The sequence below is a fragment of the Fukomys damarensis genome, unplaced genomic scaffold, assembly GCF_012274545.1.
Source record: "Fukomys damarensis isolate Sample0158 unplaced genomic scaffold, DMR_v1.0_HiC HiC_scaffold_23, whole genome shotgun sequence".
NCBI classification, from domain to species: domain Eukaryota; kingdom Metazoa; phylum Chordata; class Mammalia; order Rodentia; family Bathyergidae; genus Fukomys; species Fukomys damarensis.
This window is the reverse complement of record NW_022900935.1, coordinates 11,550,991-11,569,261: the sequence shown is the minus strand read 5'-3', so window position 1 is coordinate 11,569,261 and position 18,271 is coordinate 11,550,991. Positions and strand designations below refer to the sequence as shown.

Here is an 18,271-nt window from a genome sequence, read left to right as displayed (position 1 = left end):
ACATACCTGTGATTCTAGCTACTTCGGAAGCTGAGGCAGGAGGATTGCAAGTTTGAGCCTCACCTGGACATTTTAGTGAGACACTGTCTTAAAATTTTTAAAAATTAAAATATTTAAAGGTCTTGGGATATAGATCAGTGATACAGCACTCATGGATTTAATCCCCAGTACCATTTAAAAAAAAGTGTTTTTTTTGGTACCGGCGATTGAACTCGGTACCTTGTGAGGCAGGTGCAGTGCCACTGAGCTAAATCCCTGGCCCAAAGACTTTTTTAGGGCTAGGGGTGTAACTTAGTGGTAGATTGCTTGCCCTTGGGCTCAACTCTCAGCTGATATATGACATAAGTTTTCAAAAAGTAAAACAATGTCTTTTCATTAAATTTTGTTTAGGAAATATTTTTCATAAAAGTCAATGTAATCCACATAAACAAAAAAAGCTTTATGGGGTTCTTTTTTGTTTGTTTAGAGACAGGGTCTCACTATATAGTTCAGGCTGGCCTCGAACTCACAGTAATCCTCCTGCTTCAGGCTCAAAAGTGCTAGGGTTACAGGCGTGAGCTATCATTCCTGGCTCAATTTTTTAAGGATATAGAAGGGCAGACCAAAAAGTCTGAAACTAACAGCACAATGTAATGAAATATTTGGCATTTCCATTATTTTTCTGGTGCAGAGAGGAAGGAAGACAGAAATAACATTTTCTCCAAGAACACAGACAATCACCCTGTCTCCTCTAGTGTCAAGGAATGCCCCAAAAGAACATAAAAATATTAATATTGAGAAATGCAGGGCCGTGGATTTACCTTAGTGGTTCTGCTGCCTGCCTTGCAAAGGTCCCAATTTTGATCCCCAGTACCATTAGAAAAAAAAAGGGAGGGAGAAATGTGCTAGGTGATTCTAGCTACTTGGGAAGCTGAGGCAGGAGGACTGCTTACGCCTGAGTTCAAGAACAGCTATGCAACTTAGTGAGAACTCATCTCAAAAAACAAAACAAAAAATACTGAGAAACTTGAGACATCATATTTACATTTAAATAATCATGGATACAAGTAAAGGAAAAAAAGTTTTTTTGAGGTAAAGTCTCACTCTGTAGCTAAAGCTGATTTCAAATTCATAGGCCCAGGCAATCCTCAGACTCTAGAGGAGCCGGGATTACAGGTGTGTACCACTGCCCCCAGCAGAAGGCAAAATTTAAGTAAGAAATTTTAAATTAAAATTTAAAAAAACCAGAGAAATTTTCAGTATTGTTGTCCACAAGGGGGAGCCAGAGGCAAAGAGAAGTTGCTTCACTTTTCAATAAGATTTGCAAAGTGAGGCCTAGTCTTGGGCTGACTACAACTGACTTACCTGATATTAAAAAGCAAAACAAAACAAAAAAAAAACCCCAGGGGGCCAGGGATTTAGCTCAGTGGTGCTGCCGCCTGCCCCACAAGCACAAGGTTCCAAGTTCAATCCCCGGTACCAAAAAAAAAAAAAAAAAAAAAAAAAACCCAACAAACAAACAAAAAACCTCAGGTATCACTCCAGACCACTCTGACTTACAAAGGTGAAGCAAGCACTCTGTACCCTACTGAGCTCCATCTCTGGCCCAGGTGACTGTGGTTTCTGAAAATATTCTGCAGGGGATGCTGAGCCCAATGACATTTCAGGGCTGGCATTGTCAGGACCCATCCAGAACCTTTCCCAGGCCTCTGTGGGAGACCTGTCCCTGAGGAGGCAGCGCTCCTGTTCCTGAGAAGTCAGGGGACCCCAGTCCTTGGGGAGGCCTCCTCTCAGCCTAGGCCTGTCCAGAAGTTCTCACACTGGATTGTCACCATTGCCCCAGAACAGCTCCTTCTAGCGTATTCTGCAGACAATGAAAAGAAGGCTCTGAATGCCGAGGCCAACAGAGCTGGCACATGGGGTCAGGTACACTGAGCAGCAGAAGCCTGGCTCACTCTGCCAACAGGCTGGGTCCTGGGGATGTAGACTCAGGCCTGTAGCAGCCCCAGGCTGGGACTCACGTTGGCTTCTGGTTTCATCTGAAAAGTGGGTTAACCACAGTCTCCACTCCTCAGAAGGCTCTCATGACTGGATGTCCCTGTGTGTGGGGAGCAGCACACTTTTGGTGGGGCCTGGGGACTCACTGATCTCTGTTGGGGGCTTTCCTGAGCTGGTCGGCGGTGACCCTCCACGAGAAGTTGAAAAACCGCATGGCGTTCTCAAAGTAGAGGTCTGGAACTGCGGTATACTGGAAAAAGAGAAATAGAGACACGGGTCGGAGCATGTCTGGGCAGGGTGCACTTCCTAGCACTGAGGAAACAGATGCCACGGGTCTGCAGGCCAGAGGCAGGGGGGCGGGAGGGTCCTCAGCGCTGCTGGCTGGGACCCCTCCCTCAGCCTTCACCCTGCTGGGGTTGTCATTCCCTCATCCCTTCAAGGACGTAGTGTCCAACAGTGTCACTGGGACACCTGGCAGCAGCCACTGGGCCTTAGGCAAGAACCGGAAGTATCTCAGTGCTGTCCAACAGAATCAGGATAGACCCATTCCATACCCGCACTGGCTAATATTTTGAATATTCTTAGGTTTTAAATGTAACCACGATGAGAGGTTATTATAATTTTAGAAATGCCTGAATTCACACATTTCAATCATGAGAAGACACCAAACTTTATCATTTGGGGCAAAACCACAATCCATTTAAATTCTAACCAGCAGCAATTATGCTCGTTGCCTAAATTAAGCTTAAAAATGCACTTGGGATTTATTCTTTCTCTTTCCTGCTGGTATTCAAAGTAAAAATCAGAGGCCCAAGTTTTGTCTGAGGGTTGGCAAAGGACCCGAGAGACAGGAGGCACCTCTGGGGCGGGAGCAGGCCGTGTGAGGGCCTACGCCTTCTCCTGCACTGTGAAGTACTAGGGCCGTTCACTCTTCCTGCACCTTGTAGGATCTGTAGCCGCCTTTCTCCTCCTCTCCTTTTCTTTTTCCTTTCCCTTCCCTTTCCTCCCTCCCCTTCCGCTCCCTTCTTTCCCCCTCCTTCCCACTGTCTTCCCCTTTCTTTCTCGTAGTGCTAGGGATGGAACCCATCCCTAGGGATGCTAAACTTGCACTGAGCTTCGCCTCTGGCCCGCCCTCCATTAATCTCCACCCATTCAGGGGGCTGGCCGTGTCCAGTTGCTCCACCGCATGGGCTCTGCATGGGCACTGCCGCGTTGCCCAGTGCAGTTCCCGGGACTTCCAGCCCCAGCCCCTCCTTCCCCTTTCCCAAGTAGGCATCTGGGATGCGAAGGGGAAGGTAGAAGCCACTCACATCATTGAATACTTTGTCCAGCTCCTTGGGGTCCATGATGAAGCTGGGGTAGCCTATCATGTTGTAGATGGCATCTGCCTAGACGGGGGCGGGGGACACACACGAGGGAGGATGTGAGCACCCAGGGATGCGGGGTGGGGTGGGCAGAGCTACAGCTCCAGGCTCGGGGTCAGGCCAGGGAGACAGGAGAGGTGGGAGGCACAGAGGGGAAGGGGGACAGCACCCTCCTGAAGGGATTCTGCCCTCACCTAACCCCCGCCTACGCGGTATCTTATTAAAGGTCACTTCCCCAAGAGAAGCTGCTATGATTTGATGTGTCCCCAGTGTGTCGGACACTTCGTGTGGAGAGGAGGGGCCTCGAAAAGGGCGCTGGGCCCAGAGGGCTCTGCTCTGCGGGGCAGTTGTCACAGGAGGGGGCTCCTGAGGGATTAGTTCAGCCCCTTGCTCCCCTCCCGCTTCTCACGTGCACACCTCCCGCCATGACACGTTCACACCATCACTATGCAGCCTGGGACTTCAGGATGTCCCCTCCCCGCTAGACCTAGTTCACAAGGCAGGACGGCATCCCTGTGTCTCTTCCTCCTCTACACCTGCAGCTGCAGCCTCACCTTCTCCTTGGCCGATTTCCGGGTGTCCTCATCCATCCACTTCAGGGAGCTGAGGCTCTCTTCAAACGCCTTCTTGATCTCTAGGATTATCTCACTGGCCTGAGGGGACAACAAGGGCTGAGCACTGGCCTCGACCTAGTGGCGACCCCTGCCGACGACGCTGCGCCACAGGCTAAAACTCAGGTTTAGCTCGAGGCCTCAGAACACAAAGGGCAGCCATTGCCATGTTTCCGAACCAAGTCTTACGGGTCACCTCTTGCCAGACTGGGCTGGACTTCCATAAACAGTAATCAAATAACGGGGAAGCAGGAAAAGTCTCTGTTGTGGGACTTTTCAGAAGCCTTTCATGTGGTAAGGTGCAATGGGATTCCGGCCAACAACGTAGCTTCTCTTGGACCACAGAATTCCTTCTGGACAGAATGAGTTTTAGTATCTAAGCGCTCGATTCTGAGGAGCAGTTTCAGAAATGCCAAGCTCACACTGGGAAAAAATGGCAGCTCTGGAGGGTGCCCATGCTGCGGCCGAGACAGAAGGTGGAAGATTCCAGAGGTCAAGGCAGAGCCACACAGCAGTAAGAGCAGTAGGGCTCTGGCCAGCCGATGTCAGCCCAGATTCTTCCACAGCTGCTCATAGGCCAGTGGTGAACAGATTCAAGTCACAGTCTGCTAACTTCTGATTACAAGTAACATCTGAGCAATCCATACTCTCAGCAATAAAAACTAACAGAGCCACAACAGCTGCCACTTAGTAAATAGAACCGTATGCCTTGCCAAGTGCTCATTATATGTAGAATCTAACTTAACTTCCTTGCAAGAGGGACAGCCCCACCTCCGTGTCACCTGTGAGGTGAGAACAACGCTCAGGTCACCAGCAGGGCAGTGACAGGGCCAGTGACAGGCCAGGAGCTGAGGTCTTTCTCGGTGGTGCTTAGCCAGGATGATCCTTGGCCTGTCAGAGTGAGCCAGTTATCCGCAGAGCGAGAAAAAGGTCACCCTCTGGGCCAGAGCTGCTCCATCAACATCCTCTCACCGGGGCTTTCTTGGCCCTGGAGATAAGAGGGGGCTGTACCGGCACTGTGGGGTCACCGGGAAGGTCAAGTTAGGTAATATGGACAGTGGGCCTGGCGCTCAATGACAGGAGCCAGTAGGAAGGAGTACCTCAGGTCCTCCACACCTCGAGAAGACAGACCTCAGAGTTAAGGCTGACCCTGGGGTCTTGGCCTGGAGCAGACCAGATCGAGGGCCATCAGGTCCTTGGGGCCCCTGCAGGACTGATGTCACGGGCTGTGTCCACGCAGGAGCACTTACTATGTTCTTGCTGTCCTCTGCAAATGTCGCCTTGACAAACATGGGGCCCAGGGCAAAGCCCAAGTTGTTCTCCGTGTCACTCACGCAAAACTTCCAGCGGGGAAGGCAGGTCTGGAAAACACGAGGGAAAGGGTCGCTGGGTCCCCATCCTTTTCCCAACCTCTCTCTGTCTTGGAGGTAGCGGCTTTCCAGAACTTCAGGGAGACAGAGTTCCGACCCACTGCTACTGGGCCATCAAAACGCCTCTGGCAGGCAGGGCTCATGGGCCGCTGGACAGATGAGGAAACAGAAATTCGGCAAGGGTACTCACCGGTCTAGGGTCCCACTGCAGGGGAAGAGTGCTGTGCGGGGTGGGGGAGACCTCAGAAGGCCCAACTCCACAACTAGATGTCCCCCCAAAGTCTGAGGTGCTCACAGGTGGGGACTTGGGGAGGTGACTGGATCTCGGGAATGTGGTACTCACTGGTGGGTTAGGCCCACTGGTGCAGACTTGTGGGTGTCAGGCATTATAGCTCAGCAACAAGAAAGCAACTAAAACACCCTCTTTACCCCTGCCTTGTCCTGCCCTCTGCAGGACACTGGGCAGTTACCCGAGTGACAGGAAACTCCCCAGAAAGGCTTCCACGTGTCGGTTCTTCCTTGCTCTCACCCATGAGTCCACAGGACACTGCTGTGGGACCTGGAAATGAGTCTAAGGGTGCCTCTGGGGTACACACTGTGACATGTGCCACCCTTCCACAGACAGCATGAGCAGCCAGTGGTGGCCCTGCTCGGTAAGTCCTTCCTGCTGCAGGGACAGCTGATGCCCTCCCAGCCCCAGGGAGCAGGATGGCACCCTCCGGTGCTCAGGGCAGCTGGACTCTATCAGTTCTAAGGCGCAGACAACCCAGATGTCATCGGCAGACAGATGGATAAACACAGTGTGGTATTTTTATACACCAACATTTGACATAGCAGCAGAAAGGAATGAACTACTCACAGACACAACATGAGTAAATTTCACACACTTATGCTGAGCATGAGCAGCCAGGAACACAGCGGATGATTCTGTCTACACCCACCTACATCACATCCTAGGGGACAAGGGGACTGGTGGCAAGGGGGCACAAGAGAGCACGTTCCACTTGGAGGATGTTAGGTAAGCAGGTCACGCTCTCTATCTTGGGTAATGGCTACATGGGTAACTTCATCTGTCAAAACTCATTGTATATTTGCACAGTTCAATACAGTATATATGGTTAGTAAATTCAGTCTTATTGAAAAAATTTCTTCTGGACAAGAGAGAAGGAAGGTGGGCAGTGTAGCCGACTCTGTGTGCAGTTCCCCAAGTTCTTTCCAGCTCTCCCAACCGTATGTCCCTAAGCAGGCCTCCCCCTCTGCTCACGCCTGCCCTTCCACAGCTGGACACATCTGCACAGGATCTGGCCACACAGGTCATGGCTGAGGCTCCGTGGGGCTCCAGGCTGACCTGTGCATCTCATCTGCTGTCTTTGGGGCATCTGTGTCTAGACTCAATCATCACCCACGCATTCATTCTCTGGGCCGTTCCACTGTGCTATGATGGGGCCGGGTCTTGGCAAACTAAAGCCGAAGCAACTGTAGGCTTGTCCTTGAGAATTCCACAGGACTGAGAGGCAGACACACCACACCCATCACGGTGCAAACAGTACTGACAGCGAGGGTGTCAGTGTTACCGTAATGTGCTGGCCCCTTCCGGTGGGAAATTCCCAACAGTCATGCAGCTGGGCATTCTCGTCATCTTTTTTGCAGATAAAGAAACTGGGGTACAGATGGGTTAAATCACTTACCTGCAGGGGTTACTCAGGGAATAAGTGGCTATGAGAAAAATCCTCTGAAAGGAGTGTGTGTGTGTGTGTGTGTGTGTGTGTGTGTGTGTGTGTGTAAGCCATCATCTCAAGGTGACCGGAAGCCATCTCTGGGAAGATAAGGAGTGACCAGCCAGTCTTCTCTGCCTGGAACTTGCTGTATTTCCCTTTTTATCCTCCTTTTCATTGTAATACAGGGACCACTAAGCAAGGACAGGGGAGAGGGGTTCAGAGTGGAGGCCCCTCCTCTCTGCTGGAGCTGGCAGTTCATGAACAGATAGTGACTGATGATAAATAGCTAGGGCAGAGAGCTTTTGACCCTTGGGACAGACTTGACACTTGGAGAGTAACTTGGGCAGGGACTACTTCTCCCTTATACAGATGAGAAGACAGAGCCCTTGCTTCACTGCGGTGATTTGTCCAGGGCTGTGCGGTGAGAAGGCTTCACTCTAGAACCTCTGACCCCAAGTTCCATGGTGTTTCCCTACGCCAAGCTCTGTGCCCCCTGCAGTGAGCACTGTACTCTGCCACAGGACACAATGTGAGTTTTCCCAAACAGAGGCTGTTCACAAGGGTCTTGTGAGACGAGGTCAGGAACTATCCCAACTGCAGATGAGAAAACTAAGGCTCAGAGAGCTACAGAGACTCCCCAAGGACACACGCGGGCCGGCACCCGGTGCACAGTAGGTGCTCAGCAAGCGCATGGGAGGGAGTACCAGGCTCACCTTCTTGGTCCCGTACATGACCTCCATGAACTTCTCGTCGGCATCTTGAAAGCGCTGATCAAGGAAGGAGCTTGTTTTCCGCACCAGGTTCCAGATCATGTAGTTGTTCAGCAGGCTGGGGAGAGGGGACGAGAGATCCACTGACACCGAAACGCCCTGTGAGTCCCTTCCCTCGCTAGTCACTAGGGGTCTCCCAGGCTCTGATCCAGGCTGCCAGGGCGTGGCAGGTCGCTGCTCTCTAAGCAAGCCCAGGGAATGAAAGACCCCGAAGGGTGAAGACTGGGTCTTCCGCCATAGAGAGTCCCAGCTGGGATGCCACTCAGCGGGACGTAGAGCGCTTGCCTAGCAGGCTCAAGGCCCTGGGTTGTGTGCCCAGCACTGCACCCAACACAACACAAAATGACAACCCTTCGATGTCTAGTGCAGTCCCTTGCATAGCATCGGTGGTCAGTAAATGTTATTTCTGTGGACTGTGAGTCTGCTGCCTGGTGTGTGCTACAGCGCAGGGTGGGGAGGAGGCTCCTTTCCACAGCTAAGAGATGGCCGGTCCAGAGGGCCAGAGAGGCAGAGGGGGGCGCAGAGGAGGCAGGAAAGGAAGCTCTAGCCAGCTGGGTCAAAGTTTCTCCGAATGACAGCTCCCCCTGCCCCAGCCCAGGGCACAGGCAACCTAACTATGGCTGCTGCTGAGTTTGCAAAGAAATTACCTCAGCATGAAGATGCTCACTACAGCGAACGCCCAGCCCCAACTGAGACCAACCTTAATGTCTGACGCCAGGGCAGGAAAAGATTGTATGTACACCACAAAACAGATATGTGCAGAAGGACACAGGGAAAACGCTTGTGATAAAATCAAGGGAAAAGCAGACCACATACATCTAGCTACAATGCTGTGAGAAGAGAACGAACCACATGTTAGAAAGCACCTTCAACAGAAACATCCCATGTGATCCAGAGTAGTGTTCTGAGCAATTTAAAATTTTTTTCCCACTTTTCTGTGATGCTCAACATTTGTATAAGTCTTTAAAGTTTAACAAATATCATGCTGGGTGTGGTGGCACATGTCTGTAATCCCAGAGGCTGAGGCAGGAGAATCTTCAAGTTCAAAGCCAACCTGGGCTACATAGTGAGTTCAAGGCCAGCCTGGCCTACACAATGAAACCGAGTCTGACAGTTTAAAAAAAGATAAAAAATATTAACTAAAAACAATAGCTACCATTTATGAGTGCCATTCTGACTCAGGCATGGTGTTAAAATCCTTTGTGTGAGGGGGGTTATTTCACTTAATCCTCACAGCAGCCCTAACAGTAGGTGCTATTTGCAGCCCCGTTTTATGGATGAGGAAATGGCCCTGAGAAAGAATAAGGAACTTGCCCAAGGCTGTAACACTGCTAGGAGAAGAGCCAGGACTTGAACTTGTGCCTGTAACCAAGATGCCCTTCTGCCCCTCATAAAAGCCCATCCAGAGCCCACTTCCCAGGTTCAGTTTGTCACCCGCTGTTCCCGCCCGCCCCAGGCCTCCGGGTCCCTTTACCACTTGTCGGTGTTGTTGATGAGGACGGAGACCTGTTCCAGGTACTCTTTGTCGTAGACCACGATGGGCTCAGACTCATTGATCTCCACGGGGTAGAAGATGGTATTGAGAAAGGGCAGCCAGTTGATTGCGGGCGCCAAGGTCTGAGAGGGAAAAAGACAGGTGACGCTGGCCGGGCTGCTGGCCCACAGTGCCCGGGCTTGGGGCACTCCTCAGAAGGGGGCGTCACTGTGCATTCTGCCCTCGGACAAGGAGAAAGAGCAGGGCGGAGGCCGGCAGAGGCTGCCCGAATGCCACGCATGCGAGATGCAGTGGTGCATGGCACCTGGCCCTGCTCACCAGACCCTCCTTGTGTGCCTCACAAGTTACAAAGAGGCTGAGCCTCAGGCAGGTCTCTCGCAGTCAAGGATCCCGAGCCAGGCTGCCTGGCTGGCAGCTCCCTCGCTTCCTGCTGTGCACCCTTGAGAAGGATTAATGAGCCCCTCTGTGCCTCAGCATCTCATCTAGAATGGGAGCCCTTTAGGAACAGAACCCACACACGGGGCAGTGGGTCACAGCAGCGAGCACCGTCTGTTCTACTTAATGTGGACTTCTGTAGCAGGGGGTACATCAGGAAGGAGAGCAGCACAAAGTATAAACTTTGCGGTCTGCACATGATGCTTCCCGGACCTGTGAGCTGGAAAACTGAAGTCAAAGAAAACCTGCAGCAAGAGGGAGAAGCCCACAGCTCAGCCCATGCATACATGGCAGGCCTGGGAGGTGTTTTAAAATGACTGAAGCTATGCTTTTTGGGAGGCTGAGGCAGGAGGATCACATGTTCAAGGCCAGCCTGGACAACTTAGTGAGATCTTATCTCAAATAAAATAAAAAAGGGGCTGGAATATATATAGTACTGCAGAAACAAAACAAAACTGAATCTCTGCTCTCACCCCCACCCCAGGTCCCCTGCAAACTAGCAGTCTATTTTCTGTCTCAATCTCTATAAATGTGAAAACACTGGGAAGCTCACACAAGTGAAGCCATACAGCATCTGTCCTTTGGTTGCTGGTTCATTTCATGTAGCAAACATCCTCAGGCAGAGGCTTAAAGCCTCCAGCCTCAGTTCCCCACGTTCTGTACATTCCCCCAGTCCTGTTATGTTTAGTGTGCAACTTTACAGAATGTGAGGTTTTCCAAGGCTACATATGCCGCATTTTGGCAAAGAGGCCTGAAAACATCCATCGCTTGGATGGGCACCTGTCCTTTAGCAAGCAATCTGTCAGTGTTAGCCATTACAGTCATGTGTTAGAGCGGCCCTGGGCCTGACCAACTTCAAACTGTGTCCTGTGATCCCTGAAAGAAGGCAAAATGTAAAAACAATACAGGACGTGAGAGAAGCATTTGAAACCTATGGGGAAAATAATGCAAAGTCAGTCTCTAACATCAGATCAACCCATGGCCTGTTGGGGAAACCCTGAGGCCTTAAGCCTCCCCACCCCCCATCAGAGGCTGAATCTGCAGACAAGGAAAGGTGAATTTCTCCAGGCCATGGTTAACTGGACACTGTGGGTCTAAAACTCAGGGTTCTTTGTCTCTGGGTTCATTTTTCCGGTGGTCCAGAGGCTCGAAAACAGGGTCTTGCACATGCTGAGCATGTGCTCTGCCAGTCAGGCTACACCCCAGGCCACTCTTCCTGGGCTGGAAAGGGCACCTCAGCTATTGAGGTACAAAAGACAGGTGAGAGTGGCGGGGGAGGGGACAGCTCCCAGAGGCACTGGTGCTGGTGGAAGTCACAACCAGCTGAGTGGGGGCTGATCTGCATTATGGGGAGGTGAGTATTCCCCCCAGGCTGACTGCTAAGTACCTGCAGGGCTGGAGGTAGTGGGATCCCTGACTGCCCAGCAGCGACCTGAGCCTGAGCTGGGAGTGAGCAGGCCTGCATGGGGTCCCAGCAGGACGCAGCTCTGAGAGGTAGAGCCATGGTCTAATCTTTCTTTGCAGTGGGGACTCTAGAGTGGACTGCTCTTTGCCTCTCAGCCTGGCTCACCCGCTATCCCTGAGCTTCCTTTGTCCCTAGCAGGTCCTCTCTGCCTTCTTTCCAGCAGCGGTGACCCTCAGGCTGATCTTTCCTATCTCTGTGCTTGAGAGATCTTTAAAGGAGGCTCAACAATGAGAATCAGCTGGCTGCAAACAGAAATGTTTACAGAATGTCTCTGTGTACACAGTTCACAGAGCTGCATAAGCTGCAGGGAATGGGGGTGGCATGGTGAGAAACCCCTACGGGCTCTGAGATGAGTGTCAAATACCAGGATTTTCACACTTTCGATCTCTATTGCTATAGGGAACTCCTAACCTAAACACATGTCATCTCAGTGGAGAGGGCTGCTGTAATGTGACTAGGTCGCAGCTCAAATCTTCTGGGGCACATGGATGAGCTCTATGGTATTTTCCAAGGAGCACTGCTGGGCAGCAACCGACCCAAAGAAGCTTAGGAACGGCAGCGAAGAGGAGGGTGCTCTGGGGTTTCATCTTAGCAGGAGAAGCGGAGGCATCAGAGGGGTCCAACAGCCTTTGGAGTGGGAGGTCCTAGAAAGGAGCGGGCAGGTGCCCAGAGCACTGGAAGGACGTCTGATTCATGGCTCTGCATTCAGGATGTGCTGGGCATGGCCTGGGACCATTCTGCACCCCAGGATGGTGAGCCTAGAAACATACCGTGTAGCCTGGGTGTCTTTCTTTGATTCTCCCTGAGTATGAAAGGAAACCAAATCTTGGGCTACCAGAGAATGAGACATTCTCCATCCCAGAGTGCGATGATTAAATAATTTTGTTTTACTCCCCCACTTTAATTTTCTTGGTACCAGGGATCGAACTCAGGCCCTTGCGCTTGTGAGGCAGGCGGCGGAACCACTGAGCCAAAGCCCTGGCTTCTAATTAATTTTGAAGCTGGCCCACAACACCGATCATGAGGGGATGATGATGACCAGTGTTATGCTTCTATTGCCCGTGTCGGTTTACAAAGTACAACCCCACCCCTTGCCTCATCTTAACCTTCTGTTGCCCTGTGAGCAGGCTAGGACAGGCAGAGATTTTTTGTTTTTCAGTAGTGAAGATTGGGGGCCTTTGCACTGAACTACATCTTTAACCCTTTCCAAAAAATTTTTTTAAAACTTTGAGACAAGAGTCTGGCTGGGCCTGAATTACTTGCTGTCCTCTTAACTTAGCCTTCTGGAGTGATGGGATCACAGGCCTGTACCACTGTGCCTGGGCGGTTTTTCGTTGTTGTTGCTTTTTTTTTTTTTGGTGGTACTGGGGATTGATCCCAAGGCCTGTGCACTGAGCTACATTCCAAGCCCTTAAAAAAGAAAAAGAAAAAAAAAAAAATTCACTGAGCTACATTCCAAGCCCTTAAAAAAGAAAAAGAAAAAAAAAAAACACTTAAACAAAATTCTTGAGACAGGCTGGGGATTTAGCTCAGTGGTTCCACCACCTGCCTTGAAAGCACAAGGTCCCGAGTTCAATTGCAGGTACGAAAAAAAAAAAAAAGAAGTTGAGACAAGGTCTCACAAAGACACTTAAGTTTCCCAGGCTGGGCTCAAACTTGCAATCCTCCTGCCTCAGCCTCCCAGACTAATGGGATTACAGGCGTGCAATACCAGGCGTGGCTGGTAAGCCAAGATTCTTATGCCAGGCTTCAGGGAGCCATGACTTCTTTACATGTTGGACATATATATATTTTTTAATGCACATAAATCTACTTTCCCTGGGGAACATACCCGAGTTTTCCAGCTCTCCAAGACCCTGTGACTTATAGTGAAGAACTGCTGTCCCCTGGGAGGGCAGTTATGTCTCACAGGCTCCGTGTTCTGACACACAGCAGGTGTGAGTGAACGAGCAAAGGCCAATTTTATCACGAAGGCCAAGGCTCGAAGGGGTGAATCATGTGACCTGCCCAAGGTCACACAGTGAGATGCACAGAGGCCAGAGCAGTCTTCTGACTCTGCGCTCAGGCTGGCACCCTGCAGGCTGCTGCCCCTGCTGAGTTCCCCAGCAGCAGTGCGGTGCGGAGAGAGGCACAGCGTTTCCTTTCTTCCAGGAAAGTGGAGCACAGAAGCAATGGGGAATGGGCCCTGCGGCCAGAGCCTGGTGGCCGCAGGGGGCTCTGTGCTCTGCTACTGCGCCACCTTCACCCCTCTGGGCATGAACTCCAGCATCACGGCCACTGGGAGGCCAGGGAGATCTCTCACTCTGAGATCCGCGCAGCTGCAGCAAACTAAATTACGCTGCACAAATAGCATCTCCCTCAACCTTGTGGCCTCAGGGCGGAAAAACAGTGCCAGATGGTACCCGATAGTGGCTACAGATCTCCATAACAACCCGCTTGGCCTTGGCACCCTGGTTCCCTGAGGACCTGCAGGGCAGCTGGCACCAGCAGGAAGACAGGCTCGCTGGTCTCATTCTAGGCCTCTGGGCACTGTGTCTCCTCCTGGGACACCTTCGGCTGACATGCACTTGTCATTGCCCCTCTAGCTCTCACCCCTTCTGGCCCCAGGGCCCTGCTGCTTTTGCCCAAAGCACTTGCAGGGAGACTGAGATTGTTTCCTACTTTCCCTTACTAGCCTCTGGCTCTGATATCTGTCAAATGGAGGAGGAGGAAAGGGTAGGACCTGGTGCTCTTCCTGGGCAGTGCAGAAGGGAGAGAAGCAAGACAGTCAGCAGAGCCACAGCCCAGGAAGGGCGTCCTTCCTCCCTAGCCAAGCATTCTTCCTGATGACAGAAACAGGTGCCAGAAGAGACCACCCTGCTGATGGCCCTGAGAACCCTGGGGCTGGACAGTGGCATGAGATAACACAGGGAAGAAAACACAGGCGGTCACCTCGGGCCCCTCAAGGCCCAAGCAGCCACCAGGGGGCAGCTTCGCTTGTCCACCCTTGCAGAGGCGCAGGTCTGCCTCCCTCCCTTCCACCTCTGGGCTGTCCACGGGACAGGTTTGCTAAGCCAAGCCTGCGTTCTAAGGCAGCTCCTCTCCTCCGCCACTCGGTGCCTGGACCCTGACCATGTCACTTAGCCTCCTGGCCCAGAGAAGGCAGAGGCGGAGATGGCCCACAGCCCACGTTTGTTTAGCTCTGAGCCTGACCAGGCAGGCGCTCCCCGAGGGAGTGATCACTGTCACGACCACGGAGACTCCAGGCAAACGCCTCGTGTGGGGAAGGAGTCTGGCTAGTCCCGACTCCAGCAGGTGACCTGACTGCCCTGAGACTCAGTGTGGCATCTGTGCTGTGGGCATAACAACCCTTCCCTCACAGGCGGCTTCACAGATCCGATGAGCGGGCAAAGCCCCCCACCCCCACCCGTGCAGGGCCCGTTTGAAGCCTCTGCGGCAGCAGGGCTCAAGGTACCTGCAGCTCAGCAGCCGTTACTTTGTGGTAGATGAGCTCCTCGTCCCGGCGCTTCTCCTGCGGGATGGTGATGTTGGCCAGCGCCGTCTCAAAGTCCAGGATCTGCTGCATCTGGGGCCGGATGGCGTCCTCATCCCCCCCGCCCAGCAGCTTCCCCAGCTGCACCATGTAGTTCAGGTATCCGGTCAGCACCTGTGGGACCCAGCACCCCTGGTTGGTCTGTGGCTGCTACTTGCTGCCCACTGGGCCGGGGGCTGCACTTCACCCAGGGAACCTGCTGGTCCCCGGGTGGGCCAGTCACTGGCATCTTTCAGTGCTCGCTCTAGGCCAGCTTTCTGTCCTTGGGATGCACCTTTGCTAAACTGCTCAGACCACACCCTCAGACCTTTCCTGCTCACAGCGGTGGTTGTATATCTAGTGGTGGCCAGCTAAGCAGTGTCCATCTTCCCTACTGGATCTCAAGCTCCAGGGGAAAGGACCAGGCTGGTCTCCTCACCACCGCCTGCCTAGCACCAGGCACTCAGGGGGGACTTGCTCAGTACAAGGGGCTGGAGTAGAGTGGACAGGTGAGCCAGCCTTGGGCAGGGGCTCCTGGGGCGTCGCGAGGGGCAGCCTGAGTGGAAGGGAGGTTGTGAATCTGGACAAGAATGCCAGTCTCACCACTTCCAGGCTGTGTGACCTTGAACAGGTCACCCAGCATCTCTGAGCCTTATTTCCTCCTCTGTGAAAGTCGAGGTAAAAGTAGTACCCTTATGACAGGCGGGGCAATAAAGTTCTGAGACGTCCAGCAGCTACAGTGTTACTGGGAGGACTTGAGGTGTCCTACACAAAGGTGTAGCACCTACAAGTGGTGGCAGCTCGCTCTAGCATGGGACAGTGACACCTATCCCCTCTCTCTGTGCCCATGAGGCCTGGATTGACCCAGCCAGCCGGTGGTAGGCAGCCTCTCCTACCTGGGACCGCCTGTCACTCCTCAGGAAGGGACTTTAGTGCTCCCTGAAGTGTGCTGGGGTGGACCCCTGAGGAGACCACGGCGGGGCAGGCTGCTGGGGCCCGAGCCACCCCTCTCGGAGCACACTCACCTTCTCGTTTTCGGTTTTGTTCAGGTAATAGTCTCTGGAGGGCAAGCCCAGGCCAGACTGGTCCACCTGGGGAAGAAGACCCAAGTAAGGGGGAGTCTCCTGCATGTCGCCATGTGGGTGCCCACTGTGTGCCCTCTGCCTGCCCGGGAAGCATGTGGTCCGTGGCACCAGAGGACCAGCTCAGGAGCCAGCAGAACAAGCTGGTAGCTGAAGTCAACGATGAGCCACCCAGGAAAGGGACAGACAGTGAAATAATACCTCACCCTCAGAGCTGAACTGAAGATTCAAGGAGACAGTGCTGATAAAGGACTCCTGGAATGCTGGGCAGGTAAGGGAGGGTTAATTCCCGATAGCTACTGTTGGAGCCTTTTGTCCTCACCTTGAAATATCTCGGTGCTATTACAGTTCATTTGGTTGATAAGAAAATTGTAGCTCAGAGAAGTTGAGCTACTTGCCTAATACCACACAGCAAGTGACTGACAAAGATGGACTGGGAACTCAGCCTTTCTGACTGCAGTTCAGAAGAGCCCCTCTTTGTGCTGATCCGCAGGCTGGGGTAGGCCCTGCCAGGGAGACATGGATTCAACAACTTGTGTGTGTGTGACAAGGATTCTGTGGCCTTCTCACTGAGCTACACCCTCGGCCCTTTTTTTACCTTTTATTTTTAATCAGGATCTCACAGAAGTTGCTAAATTGCTCAGGCTGGGCTTGAATTTGCTATTCTCCTGCCTCAGCTTCCTTGACTGCTGGGATTACAAGCGTGCTCCACCTCGCCCAGCTTCAGTATTATTCTAAACAGAGCCACGATGGCCAAAGGCTGAAGTGGGGAGCTGGGGTGGCTTCCGCTGTGTCAGGGAACTGGTGTCTCACATCACTTCTGGGGCCTGCAAAGACGTCAAGGCTGGGGGCTGCCAGAAGCCAGGCTCAGGGATCAGAACCCGTGCTGCCCCCAGGGCCACCACCACCCCAGCCGGTGCTCGCTGAACCTGAGAAGAAAGAGGTCGTGCCCTGTCCTCCCCAGGTTCAGGCCCCTCACCTGGATCACGTTGCTGTTGGAGTTCTTGGAGTCAGCGCTGACATAGACGGAGAAGAAGGGTGAGGTGCGATAGTGGGCAGTGACCACCTGCAGGGTGTCCTGGAAGTTGTCCTTGGCCCAGGGACCTGTGATGTTCCAGCCTCCGAGCTGCAGGGAGGCAGAGCAGGCAGGGAGGGGATGAGGAGGCTGGGAGACCGGTATGCAGATTCAAGCTCTGTAGTCACCTCGTGCTGGGACCCTGGAGCAGCCGTCTGGCTTCTTAGAGTGTCCAGCGCGAGGGACAGAGACGGTCCTCACCGGGGTTTCCGGCCTGATCTGGAGCCTCATGGATTGAGGTCATAAGTCTGTGGCACTGCTCTTGGTGTGGCTGGGAAGGGGCCAGGAAGAGACTTTGCCCCTTATACTGTTTACTTTTTGAACACTGAATCATGCGGATGTAATTACTATTCAGACACAAATTCAACTGTGCTTATAAGGGGAAAAGGCTCCATATTTTGAAAAAGGTTCAACTATGGTCATCTTTAGTCCTTCTCAAAGTTGGGGCTTTTCTTTGTAACCTCTTTAATCCTCCCTGGCTTGGCACACACAGGTACAAGAGGCCTGTACCGGACGGGATGGACTGAGACAGTCCCAGTGCCTGTGGCCACCAATTGTACATCAAGGCCTTCCAGTGGACAAGCTAGGAGGCAGGGCCCTCGAGGGAGCATGGGGACCCAGAAAACTCGCTCAGACATCTCTGTCCCACACCCCGAGCAGGCTGGCCGGCCGTAGGCAGCTCTCCTCAGGTCTGCCCAGGCCTGACGGGGATGCACCCAGAAGAAGGAGTCATTCCGCTGCCCATGTGTGAGGAGAGGCCTCGAGTGACAGGGCCCTCCTCACCGAGACTTGGACCGAGACTCTGTTGGGCTCTCTGGAGCAACACACACCGCTCCGCACACATGGACACGCCCCTTGGTGTGTGAAGGAGGAAGCAGTACCGGACAGAAGTATTTCCGGAACGCGGTCCCTGTGCCCAACACAGATGCCCCAAGAGACACACGGTGTCAGCCATCCCCATCAAATGCTGACACCCGGCCCCACAGGCACACACAGACAGTGCCAGCCACACAGATGTACACTCGCCAGGGCAGCCCAACATGCGCGGCAGACAGACAGGCGCCTCGTTTTGGCAGGAGTGGCGGCTGGAAGTGTGGGGTGGCCAAGCCCCCGGGGTGCCCGAGAACTGGGACAGAGCCAGAGGGGCCAGGCAGGAGGAGCTGCCAAGCCTGCCCCAGGGACCCACCTTCTCAATCAGCTCCATCAGGGGCTTGGCCCTGAGCTCCTCGATCCTGGTTTCATTCATACATGCTCGGTAGTACACTTGGGCCTTTCTCTCTGCCTCACTCACGCTGGCGGTGGAATTTTCTAGAATGATAAGTGACAGCAGAATATATAGCTCAGTGGTAGAACACTTGCCAAGTATGTGCGAGGCCCCGGGTTCAATCTATAGTGCTG

At 53.0% G+C, this 18,271-nt stretch overlaps 1 protein-coding gene across 1 annotated transcript in view; it reads right to left on the bottom strand.

Moving 5' to 3' along the window:
* The window catches only part of Ece1 (endothelin converting enzyme 1), a 38,016-nt gene that overhangs the window by 6,738 nt on the left and 13,007 nt on the right, over window positions 1–18,271 (bottom strand). The window contains exons 3-12 of the mRNA XM_010626025.1: window positions 18,060–18,181; window positions 16,778–16,924; window positions 15,742–15,807; window positions 14,660–14,851; window positions 9,285–9,427; window positions 7,754–7,868; window positions 5,203–5,313; window positions 3,896–3,994; window positions 3,288–3,365; window positions 2,124–2,227 (exon numbers count right to left, since the gene is read on the bottom strand). Coding sequence (XP_010624327.1) covers window positions 2,124–2,227; window positions 3,288–3,365; window positions 3,896–3,994; window positions 5,203–5,313; window positions 7,754–7,868; window positions 9,285–9,427; window positions 14,660–14,851; window positions 15,742–15,807; window positions 16,778–16,924; window positions 18,060–18,181 — 1,177 coding nt within the window. The remainder of the gene's footprint in view (window positions 1–2,123; window positions 2,228–3,287; window positions 3,366–3,895; window positions 3,995–5,202; window positions 5,314–7,753; window positions 7,869–9,284; window positions 9,428–14,659; window positions 14,852–15,741; window positions 15,808–16,777; window positions 16,925–18,059; window positions 18,182–18,271) is intronic.